General features: G+C 59.0%; 1 protein-coding gene across 2 annotated transcripts; it reads left to right on the plus strand.

Annotated features, from left to right (window-relative positions):
* The first annotated feature begins 25 nt into the window (after nt 1–25).
* Nucleotides 26–9,785, plus strand: ZC3H12A (zinc finger CCCH-type containing 12A). 2 transcript variants are annotated; one of them, XM_032160274.2, is made up of 6 exons: nt 26–111; nt 895–1,375; nt 5,720–5,859; nt 7,028–7,262; nt 7,857–7,963; nt 8,160–9,785. In XM_032160274.2, the coding sequence occupies exons 2-6, from the start codon at nt 933–935 to the stop codon at nt 9,032–9,034; spliced, it is 1,800 nt and encodes a 599-aa protein (XP_032016165.1). In that variant the 5' UTR covers nt 26–111; nt 895–932; the 3' UTR covers nt 9,035–9,785. The 2 variants fall into 2 exon arrangements, with proteins under 2 accessions (XP_032016165.1, XP_032016166.1); XM_032160275.2 differs by having other exon boundaries at nt 53–111; nt 898–1,375.
* The last annotated feature ends 1,971 nt before the right edge of the window (nt 9,786–11,756 follow it).

The following is an 11,756-nucleotide window of genomic DNA, read 5'->3' on the forward strand; positions in this document are numbered from 1 at the left end:
GTGCCTCACCACCACCTGCCCGCCCGCCGCCCCATATAAAGGCGCGGCCGGCCTTGCCCCCGGGACTCGGCCTCATGGAGACGCCACCGGTCGCCGCTGGCGCACGGCGGGGTGAGGCGCGGCGGGGAGGGCGCGGGCCTCGGCAGGGAGGCGGCAGGGAGTGCTCCGGCTGGGTCCGAGCCGAGGGGAGGGGAGGGTCGGGGTCCTGTTCCCCGGCCCGCCGGGCCTCAGGACCCCTCCAACTTAGCCCAGGTTGGGAGAGCCAGGGAAGAGCACCAGGGTCCGGATCGGGATCGGGGGCCGAGCGAGCGCGGGTCTCGGGCCGGGACAGCCTCGGCGTCACCAGCTCCCGGCAGCCAACCAGAGTTTTCCAGCAACTTTTCTCCCCACGGTCACCCCGGAAACTTGTCCTCCCCGGCTCCGGGAGTCCGGCCACGGGCCTTGCGCTGCCTGGGCCTGAGCTCTGAGTGCCGGACGGGTGGGCGAAAGTGATGGCCTCAGTGGGGAAGCCTTGGGCCCCCGCACCGCACTTCAGCCCCAGGATTCCATCTGAGAGCCCCGTCCCTGCCTTCTGGGTCCCCTGGGTTGGCGTGGGGGTTCGAGGCTTTCCAGCTGGGGCAGTTCCAGTCTCAGTTCAGACTAAGTTCCGATCTTCGAGCCACCAGCTAACAGCTGGATGACCTTGAGCAAGTTTTTAATGTCTGTGCCTCAGTTTCTCCCTTTATAGAATGGGAATGGGAATGTCTAGCTGGGAGAGCTTTTAAGAGGACAACCTGAACTAATAACACGATGTAGTGTGTAGTGCCACCAATCCCTCATCCTGCTGGGTGTGGTGACGGGAGGGAGGGTGGGAGACAGCGCTATTCACCGTCCCTAACCCTGTTGGTTGTTCAGTAGGAGCTGTGGCGCGGTGCCTTCCAGGAGTCTGAGCTATGAGTGGCCCCTGTGGAGAGAAGCCTGTCCTGGAAGCCAGCCCCACCATGAGTCTGTGGGAATTTGAGGACAGCCGCAGCCGTCAGGGCACCCCCAGGCTGGCTCAAGAGCCGGCCGCTGAGGAGGCCTCGGCTGTGGAACTGCAGATGAAGGTGGACTTTTTCCGGAAGCTGGGCTATTCATCCACGGAGATCCACAGCGTCCTGCAGAAGCTGGGCGTCCAGGCAGACACCAACACGGTGCTGGGCGAGCTGGTGAAACACGGGACAGCCACCGAGCGGGAGCGCCAGGCCTCACCGGACCCCTGCCCTCAGCTCCCTCTAGTCCCGCGGGGTGGTGGCACCCCTAAGGCTCCCAACCTGGAGCCTCCACTCCCAGAAGAGGACAAGGAGGGCAGCGACCTAAGACCAGTGGTCATCGATGGGAGCAACGTGGCCATGAGGTAAGTGTCACTTCTGTGGCCAGGACACATGAGGTTCGCATCTCTCCTGTGGCCAGGACACATGGAAGGATGACTGTCTCTGCAGCTCTGGTGGGCTGGAAGGAGTGACTTTCTTCTTAGGGACTGGTCTAGAGGGAGGGAAAGCCTTTTATGAGGCTTGCCTAGGGTCGCGCTACTGGTAAGTGACAGAGGCAGGGCTCCAGCCCAGGTCCCTCTGTCTGCAGAGCTCACCTTATGCTGTGGGTCCCTCCCTGAGGCCAGCACTGTGTCTCCACTCCTCTCCTGTAATGTGAGGTAGGGCTGTAAAGGGGACCAGCCCGTGGGCAGCTGCTCACTCACCCCTCGGAACCTGATCTCAGGTGGGTGTTGTGAGGAGGGAGTGTGCACATCCCGGAGAGGAGCAAGCGTTCAGGAACCGTAGTAGTGGTGGTAGCAGTTGTTGTTGTTATTTCAGGGGCTGGGCTTCTGAGGCCTTCTTATCTCAGACCTGGGCTCCCACGAAAACAGGTCCAGCGACTGTGTCCAAGAGTGACCTCAAGGCTGGGTCCAGCTTTACATGGGTTGTGGGCAGGTGGCCTGATGCTCTGGCCTCAGGCGAGCCGCAACTTGGATCCCTACTGACTCAGCTGAAGCAGCCTGGGCTGGACCGGTCTCTGGAGGTTCCCCGGAGCCAGAGCCAGGACTCAGCCCCCAGTGACTCCCACCCCCATCCCCCAGCACAGGAATGGGGTGGCGGGGTAGGGGCAGAGAGGGAAGCCAGGGCTGCTGCTGATCTTGGGAAACCCAGACTTCTCCCGTCAATCCAGGCTCCACCCTCTGGCCCCACTTTTTTCCCAGTTCCCTCCAAGGCAGGCTGATGAGTCAGTGCTGGGTGGATGGCTCACAGGGAAAAGTTCCTGTTGGCGTGGATGGGGAGACCCCAGACACGGGGTTGAGAAGGGATGATTTTCTGGCTGCCCTAAGGGAGCTCCTAGGTGGGCTGCCCGAGGCTGGCAGGACATCAGCCTCTGCCCTCCCTGATTTGTGCCCCCGTGGGACAAGTTCACTGTCCAGCTGGCCCTGACCCAGCTCAGCAGGCATGCAGCTGAGCCCTCTTCCCTCCTTCTGTCACCTTCAGGCCTGTCTTCCTCTCTCCGACTTGGGCTGAGCCTGGGTGGGAGGCTGAGAAAATCCAGTTTCCATGCCAAGAGGCAGCAGGTCACAGCCTGTGCTTCGAGATTAGCGGGGGTCCCTCTCAGTGTCCAGCCTCATGTGGCTGGGCTAGGAGCTAGGTTGGATCTGTGTGACTCCTCCCTCTGGAGGTATGGGCCAGGAGCGGCTGAGCCCTGGGATCAGCCGTGTGCAGTGTGTGTTTGTATCCAGAAGGAGGAGGGACATGGGAGGAGGGGCTGTGATAAGGGGTGCTCAGAGGAGCCTGCTCTTGAGAAGCAGAGCCACGCACCCACCTCGGGGGTTTCTGAGCTGGGGTAGTGGCAGGAGGGGAATTCCAGCCTCAGACTTCCTGTCTCAGCTGCTACTCGGTTCCTGCCTGGCCACCCCCCCACCCCAGGGGCAGGCGGGCTAGCCCCCATCATATGCAAATCATGGGGAAATTCACCTCTGTTTCCTTCTAAGGGAATTTTTTTCCACTCACCAGGCCCAGCCCAGGCATATCTTTTCACCTGGGGAGGCTGGCCCAGCCCTGCCCTCTGTCCTGGGGCAGGAGCAGCCTAGCTGGAGTCTTCTACACACACATCCTATCAGTGTCTGCTTAGCCAGGCTGGGGGACCCTGACCTTACAGAAAAGAGAACTGGAGTGGGGACAGGGATGTCTGGTTTTCCTGTGCCAGCAGTGCTTCTTCCAGTGCAGTGAAAGAGACTAAAGCTAGCCATAGAGGGGCACTCCAGGCCTCATGTGCTCTACCAAGAGGAGGGCTCTGATAGCGCCCACTGATCAGTTTTTCCATCTGCTGAGGGAATATTCAGCTGCTAGGGCTGCTGAGAACCGACTTGTCCCCAGCCAAGATTTTCAGTGCCCACAGGCAGTGCACTGCCCTGAGAGCCCTGACATCCCATTAGTTCCCAGTGCTCCAAGATACTAGCCTAGGATCATGTACCCAGAGGGAGGCGGGTGGGCGGATACACGCGCACACTGCATACCTGAGACAGGAGCCGGGCCTGGGGTGACCCAGCTGCCATGGTTCTGAGAGGCAGGGCCGAAGGCCCAGGGAAGGGGGGTGATGTGATGGGGGAAGCACTGGGCATTGTGAAGACACAGACCAGGGACCTGACCCATCGTGGCAGGTCAGGGAAGTCTTCTCAGAGGCAGTGACATCTCACAAGGGTTCTGAAGGAAGAGCAGGAGTTTGCCAGCGGCATTGTTTCTCCCGTTCGCCACCTGTCTCTCATAACACACTTTGTTCAAACTCAATTTTGGGAGCTTTGTTCTCCCAAATAAATTCTGGATCTTCTGTTAGAGACAGGAAGGCAACCGAGTGGCCCAGACCTGGGTTCAAGTTCTGACTGTCTCTTACCACTAGCCAGGTGACCTTGGATGAGTCCCAGAGCCTTCCTTTCCTTCACGGTAGCAAGCCCTGTAAGAATGAAGCCATATATCTGGCCGCCAGTGGGAGCTCGGTGCCTGCGAATCCCTGCTCATTCCCTGTGATCGGGGTCTGTGCCTGCCTTTGTACCTGCCTGAGCACTGACGTACAGGGTGGTGATAAGCATAGGCCCTGGGCCTGCGTCACTGTTTCACCGTTAACTGCTGTGTGACCCTGGTGACTAAGCTGCCTTCTCTGGACCACAGTTTTCATCTGAAAAACAGGGAAGGGGTTGATGATGGTATAGTGCCCTCCTCACAAGCTTGCTGATGATTCAGTGTTAGACACTTAGAGCAGGGCCTGGTTCACAGCTCTCAGCAAATGGGAACTTTTATTATAAGCAGGCTGGCAGATACGGCAGGGGGACCGGGGAGGATGAGTGCTGCCCTGCGCTGGACTTTGTCTCCCCTACAATTTGGAGACCTTCAGACCCTGGTGCCCCCCAGCCTTGCCCCCAAACAGCCTCCATGGCCCCCAGCTGCCCCACCTCCCTCCCTACCTTCTCTTAGGGCTCCAGCTATCACCCCTTACTTCCCCCACTCCCATTAAAGACACCCACAGGATGTGGTTGGCCCTGGACTTGCCTCTTTTGCGTAACATTTATTCTGTTTTATTTGCCAAATACGAGAGTCTAAGCTGTTCACTGAGGGGGCAGTGAGAGGTGGGGCTGCTGGTCCTAGGAGCTCTTCCATGACACCTAGTGTTAACTGGGAGCCCCAAGCCCCAGTCCCCCATCCCTCAGGAAATCCAGTTGAAACCCCTACTTTGCAGGGCCATCTTTGGCGTGAAGCCACCAGGAAAGCTGTCCCGCTGACTGACCCCTCTTAAGGAAGCTGCAGACTGCTGGGCCCATTTTCAGATAGAGGAACGGACAGCTGTGGCAGCCCAGGAGCCCCGCCAGGCTTCCTTCTGGGTGCAGCCACCTGTGGGTGGGGCGCGGCCTGGTCTGAGACCAAGGCAGGGCCCATGCCTCACTCAGCTGTCCTTGCTAAGAGTCCCCTAGCATCTTCCTGACGGTCTTTCTGCCTTGGGGTGAAGAGGCATTTGGGGGAATTGCAGTATCCTTTCACTTTCAGACTGAAAGGCTCCTGGGGAGCCTGCTCCACTCCGGCGCTTTCTGTCCCACGCTGAAGGCTGGAGTCGCCAGCCCCTTCCCCTTTGCCCTTCTCAGGCCCCAGCCCCTGAGGTGTGTGTGAGGACTGAACTTTAATCCGGAACAATCTGGTTTCTCCTCGGTCAGCCCAGCCGGTGCTTCCCCCGCCCCCACCCACGCTGCAAGAGGCGAGGGAGGGGTGGTGACTCAGTGTGCATGTGTACATCTGTCCCTGTGGTCCCGGCAGCTCGCCGGGTGGGGCAGGAACCAGAAGTCTCCCGGCACCTTTCCCCCACCCCCAGGTGTGTTGCAAGTGGCCTGGCCCTCCCCCACTGTGGGGAGCAGTGCTGCCAGCTTCCTGGGTGCTTCCTCACTTTCAGGAGATGGAGCCTCAGGGAAAGTCCCGGCGGGGCCTGGCCCTCCTGGAGCTGTGGGAACTGGCACTGGGAATGGAGGCCTTGGCCTTGGGCCCCACCTGCAGAGGGCCAGGGCCTGAGCCCTGGGGAAAGGGGAAGGGGCTGGTGACTCCAAAGGGGAAGGGACTGCTCACCACCACCACCAAAGCCAGGGCAGGGGTGGGGTGTGACCACCTCCCTCCTCCTGCTCAGGCCTAGGGGGTGGCAGGCTGGCCATCAGTGTGGGCTAACCCTGTCCTCCTCTCACTCCCAGCCATGGGAACAAGGAGGTCTTCTCCTGCCGGGGCATCCTGCTGGCGGTGAACTGGTTTCTGGAGCGGGGCCACACAGACATCACAGTGTTTGTGCCATCCTGGAGGAAGGAGCAGCCTCGGCCCGATGTGCCCATCACAGGTGAGTGGTGCCTCTGGAGGTGGGATGGTCTTACTGCCCCAGCAGCCCTGGTTCTCCCCAAGAGAGACCCTCTGGGAGTGACCTACAACTTCTAGAACTCCAGCAGGGACCAGCATTTCTTTTCTCAGTTTTTTCTGTCCTTAGCAACCTGCTCTGAATGGTGGTCATTGGAGGTCACCTTGTCCAGTCTTCTGCCTCAGATCTGGAGCCCCTCCCTCATCCTACTGGTGGGTGGGTCACTCTTTCAACATCCCCAGTGGCAGAAGGGCAGTGCCACATAGTGGTTAAGCCTGCGGGCTCTGAATCGAGACAGCCAGAGTTGGAATCCTGGCTCTGTCCCCTCTTGGTGCCCTGGCCTGGACAGGGACCTCTGTTAGCCCTGCTCTGAGCCACGCGCTCCTCATCTGAAACATGGGGTCGGTGTCGGCGGAAGGTGTTGACAGCAGTGCCTTCCTCGTGAGGTCATATAACACATGGTAAGTGCTGAGAAGGGTACCTGGCACATGGTAGATCCTCAGTGTATGTTAGCTGTTACCACTGTTCTTGCAGGAGCCCCCAGCCTTTGGAGGTAAAAACTGAATCAGTTTCTCTAGAAGTCTTGAGATCTGGGGGCAGCCTGTCTGGGACTGTAGGCTCCAGGAAGAGGGGCCCTTTCCACTTGCACACATCTGTGTCCCTGTGGTCCCAGCAGCTCCCCAGGTGGGGCATGGTGAGTGGCCTGACCTTTCCCCACCATGGGATTTAGTGACCTTGTCCTGGCAATGCAAGGGACAGAGCCAAGATACTTCTCCCACCCCAGAGCAAGCTGGGGCTGATTCACGGACCCCTCAGAACAGGCTGGATGAAAGCCAAAGCCAAGACCACATCTGGCTTGAACAGGCCTGATGTCCACAGGCAGAAAAGGAACAAGGCCAGCTCTGTGCTTGGAGCCTGTGCCATGCGGGCCCTGCCACCTGTGCTCAGATGTTCTTGGTCTTCAGGCAGCAAACTGTGCCAGGCCAAGGGAGGGGCTAGGGCATGGAAGAGGCCTCAGCAGAGTTAGTTCTTGCCCCCATGACCTTGGCGTTAACCACTCCTGTGCGTGGCCACCAGCAGGTTAGGGAGCCCTGCAGGCCTGGCTCTGGGTCCTGCTAGGCCCTGACCTGTGTGCACCCCTGTCACCTCCCAGACCAGCACATCCTGCGGGAACTGGAGAAGAAGAAGATCCTGGTGTTCACACCATCACGACGCGTGGGTGGCAAGCGGGTGGTGTGCTATGACGACAGATTCATTGTGAAGTTGGCCTACGAGTCTGACGGGATCGTGGTTTCCAACGACACGTACCGCGACCTCCAAGGCGAGCGGCAGGAGTGGAAGCGCTTCATCGAGGAGCGGCTGCTCATGTACTCCTTCGTCAACGACAAGTATGTTCCCTCCCAGAGGCCCTGACAGACTTGGGGTCCACAGGGGAAGCCAGAGATGCCCTTGGCAAGGGTGGAGCTGGGGGCTGGGCTCTGCGGGGCCCTGTTGCCATGGGAGGTTGCGGTCTTGGCTCCAGGCAGCTTTGAGAGTGAGACGGACAGCTCACCACATAGGAGAAATCAGACCGGGACCAGGCAGGCTGTGGGGTGGAGAGAGTGGCTAATTTGGGAGATAGAGCCGTAGCACTTATGAGGGAATGTGGTTGATGGTTCCAGGTGGCCTCTCTACGAACCAACATGGCATCTCTCGAGCAGAGGCCATGGGCCAGTGGGTACGGGCTGCCATCCCCCCGATGACCTCAGAGAGGGTGTTCCCCTAAAGGTGCTCATGGGCTGTGGCCCCCTAGACCGGGGATCCCTTTCTCCTCCCTTGGTATGATCCCACCCATAGAGCAGTTTTGGGGGGTCCTGGACAGGCCCCAGTTTTAGGTGTCACTCTCCTGTTCTTCCCAGCAAGGCTTGCCATCGGCCCCTTCTCAGCAATTAGAAGTCCCTGCATGGCTGGCACCTCCAGAGAGTTCTTTGCACCTTCTGCAGGTTTATGCCCCCTGATGACCCACTGGGCCGGCACGGGCCCAGCCTGGACAACTTCCTGCGTAAGAAGCCACTCACTTTGGAGCACAGGAAGCAGCCGTGTCCCTATGGTATGGAACCCAGCCTGCCCTCCCCGGCCCTCCTCACTCCTGCCCTTCCTCTCACCTGTCTGCCTGTGCCTTGTTTTCCTCTTGGGGACCTCCACCATTGGACCACCCAACCCCATTTCCTGTGCCACCCCTTCCTTGCTTTCACCCCTGGTTCTGAAGTGCCCCTGCTTAGAGTCCCTCTTGATTCCTCTTCCAGGGAGGAAATGCACCTATGGGATCAAATGCCGATTCTTCCACCCAGAGCGGCCAAGCTGCCCCCAGCGCTCTGTGGCAGATGAGCTCCGCGCCAATGCTCTCCTCTCACCCCCCAGGGCCCCAAGCAAGGACAAAAGTGGCCAGCGGCCTTCACCTTCATCCCAGTCCAGCTCTCTGCTAACAGAGAGTGAGCAATGCAGCCTGGATGGGAAGAAGCTGGGGGCCCAGGCATCCCCAGGGCCCCACCAAGAGGGTCTAACACAGACCTATGCCCCATCAGGCAGGAGCCTCGCACCTAGCGGGGGCAGTGGCAGCAGCTTCGGGCCCACAGACTGGCTCCCGCAGACCCCGGACTCACTCCCGTACGTCTCCCAGGATTGCCTGGACTCGGGCATTGGCTCCCTGGAGAGCCAGATGTCGGAACTTTGGGGGGTTCGAGGAGGAGGCCCTGGTGAGCCGGGCCCACCCCGAGCCCCTTACACGGGCTACAGTCCCTATGGATCCGAGCTCCCAGCCACTGCGGCCTTCTCTGCCTTTGGCCGGGCCATGGGTGCTGGCCACTTCAGTGTCCCTGCCGACTACCCACCCCCGCCCCCTGCCTTTCCGCCTCGAGAGTACTGGTCTGAACCGTACCCACTGCCCCCACCCACACCAGTCCTTCAGGAGCCCCCAGTGCAGAGCCCAGGGGCTGGCAGGAGCCCATGGGGCAGGGCAGGCAGTCTGGCCAAGGAGCAGGCCAGCGTGTATACCAAGCTGTGTGGTGTGTTTCCCCCTCACCTGGTGGAGGCTGTGATGGGGCGCTTCCCACAGCTCCTGGACCCCCAGCAGCTGGCTGCCGAGATCCTCTCCTACAAGTCCCAGCACCCCAGTGAGTAAGCTGCCTGTGGCTGGCAAGGGCAGCACCCCCAGTCTCCAAGGGCCGTCAGGCTGGGCCTTAGGCCATCGAGTAGCCCATTCCCAGCCCTGGAGGCTGGACAGAGGGAGGATTCAAGTCGGGAAGGAAACCCACAAACCAAAGATACTGTAGGATTGGTTCTGGCCCATGCAGCACCTCTAGCTGTCTGCCTCAGTGGGTCAGAAGCGATCACCCTGTTGATACACATTGTATCTCTGTAGTTTAAGGAGACGCTGCCGGTAACGGCGTCGGTCCATGGCTGAGGCCCAAACCGTCTTTTCTCTCAGAGGGTGGGGAGGGAGGTGGGGGCAGCAGAGGCCTGGGCTGGGTGCTCTGTGCACGCCACCCCACTTCCGCCCTACCCCTGGGACGTTGGCCTTGGCTGGCTAGTTGGGCACCGTGTGCCTGCCCTCCAAGGGCCTCCTCTACGCCAATGAGGCCTCATCTGTGCTCTCGTTGGGCACATGGCTTCATGTCAGTAAGCAAGATGCTTCTTAATAACCCACCTTCTGCCCCACTCTGTTCCTTATCTTGCTGCCCCTGTAGGGGTCAAGGGCCCTCTGTCTACACCCTCTCCTCTTCCATCCTCTATTCAGAGTCATCTCGCCCTTCCCCACAGGTGGGGGAACCTGTGTATGTTTGTATACACATGTAAATTGTAAATATTTTAAGCAGAAAGTCCTTACCTCCTGTAACACATCAATAAAGTACAATCATTGTGGGCCCTTTCAAGAGGTGATTGTCTTTGTTATGCTCAGGGCGTTGGGCTGGCCTCTGGGTGAGGAAAGGCCAGCAGGTGTGCACCCCGACCTGTCACCCCAGGAGGAAGCCCCTCCACACCAGCTCCCTGACCCTTCTCTGGAAGGAAGATTTCTAACATTCACCAGGAATGCATAGCCCCTTGGGGATGGGGCATCTTTTCCGAGGCCTTGATCTGGGCCTTGTTAGGAGGTGCCCATGGACGCACGAGCGGGCAGGGGGCTGGAGGGAGCAGTTAGGCAGCAAAAGTGTAAAAGGCTTTGGAGTCCAGTTTTATCTGCAAAAAGAAATCTTATTTACAATATGCTTGGGCTTCTGTTTGTTTTTGTGGGACAGGAAGCTAAAATACCAGACTGTCCACTTCATTATCAGCCACTCGGCAATGCTGAATGACTTGCCCAAGGTCCCACAGAGGAAGGACAGACTGGGGCAGGGCCTTGAGTCCTGGTTCTGGTCCCCAAACCAGGGGGGACAGGAGGGGTGGGCCTGGACACTAGTTGGCAGCAACTCAGGGCCCTGCAGGGATTGGGGAGGTGAAGGTACCCTCAGCCCCACACCTCACAACTCTCCTAGGTTTCAATATCCACATAGGAATCCTTCCAGGCCAGGCATGCTGGCTCACGCCTGTAATCCTAACACTTGGAAGGCCAAGGTGGGCAGATTGCTTGAGCTCAGGAGTTCGAGACCAGCCTGGCCAACATAGGGAAAGCCTATCTCTACAAAAAATACAAAATTGGCTGGGTGTGGTGGCATACACCCGTAGTCCCAGCTACTTGTGCTACGGTAGGAGGATCACCTGAACCTCAGGAGGTAGAGACTGCAGTGAGCCATGATTGCACCATTGTGCTCCAGCCTGGGTGACCAAGTAAGACCCTGTCTCAAAAAAAAAAAGAAAAACAAGGAATCCCTCCAGCATAGCAGCTGAAAGGACCACCCTACCCACCTGGTCAGCAGCAGATGCCCAGCAACCCCACCTGCCAAGCCCCCTCTGTCTCTGCACACCACAGTGGAGCCTTGAGGCTGCCTGGAAGAAATAGGGAGTGTTCTCGCCTCTCTTCCCATCCCAGCTGGCCATAGCCTTGGGAGTTCATACTTGCTTACTTGCTTCTTGACCAGAGCTGAACTCTAAGCCATTTGCTGCTTCTGCTGTGTGTGGGGAAGGATGGGCAGTGGGCAGCAGGTCCTGACTGGCTGTGCCGTGTCTGGAGGCCGAGTCTGGCCCTGCTGGTTCACTGACAGGCACTGGCAAGGGCGGCAGAGCCCATGTGGCAGGTGCCTGAGGGGCTGGGATCTGGGCAGGACTGGTCAGTTCCATGCCCCGCTGGCCTGAGCTTGCATCCTGTGCTTTCCAAGCAGGCTTAGATGCTTCTCCAGGCCTCTTTCTGAGTCTGCCAGGCAGAGTGACTCCGAGGCTACCAGGCCCAGTGCCCCAGCTGTTTCTTTCCCACAAATTGGGCTTTAACTCCAAAGTTTTCCCCATCACCTCCTGCTCCAGTGCCCATTCAAGCAGCTTAGGTAGGTGGTATTTGCTCACAGGGCCTCAGTCTCCCCACCTGCAAAAGGGACACAATGGTCCTTGCCTCTTTCTAGATTTGAGAGAATAACTCAGTTCCTGTGAAAGGAGGAGAGGGAGGGGCCCTGGATTGAAGCCCCCATCACTAGCCATGCAGTCCTGGGCAACCCACTTCCCTCTCAGAGCCTCAGCTTCCTGCCTCTTCAGAGGCAGCTTCCCTCCGAGAGGGGGACAGGGATGGAATGTGACTACTGCATGCTGGAAGAGATCAAACTCTAGGGAGCTGCCCCAGTTGCTCTTTCCTCCTCTTGTTTTCCTGGTTCCAGGAGCCAGAAGCTGATGGGGAAACCAGTGAGTATGCAAATTCTGGCACTATTGGGAAATGATCCTGGGGAGCTCAGAGGACAGCCTCCCACCTGCCCTCCCCCACA

This window comes from Hylobates moloch, unplaced genomic scaffold (genome assembly GCF_009828535.3).
Source record: "Hylobates moloch isolate HMO894 unplaced genomic scaffold, HMol_V3 SCAFFOLD_8, whole genome shotgun sequence".
NCBI lineage: Eukaryota > Metazoa > Chordata > Mammalia > Primates > Hylobatidae > Hylobates > Hylobates moloch.

Excerpts from the sequence above, each read along its gene's own strand:
- ZC3H12A (XM_032160274.2), top strand. The coding sequence starts at position 933 with ATGAGTGGCCCCTGTGGAGAGAAGCCTGTCCTGGAAGCCAGCCCCACC. Across the intron at positions 7,263-7,856 it reads TACTCCTTCGTCAACGACAA|GTTTATGCCCCCTGATGACC; the intron begins GTATGTTCCCTC and ends CACCTTCTGCAG. Across the intron at positions 7,964-8,159 it reads GAAGCAGCCGTGTCCCTATG|GGAGGAAATGCACCTATGGG; the intron begins GTATGGAACCCA and ends TTCCTCTTCCAG.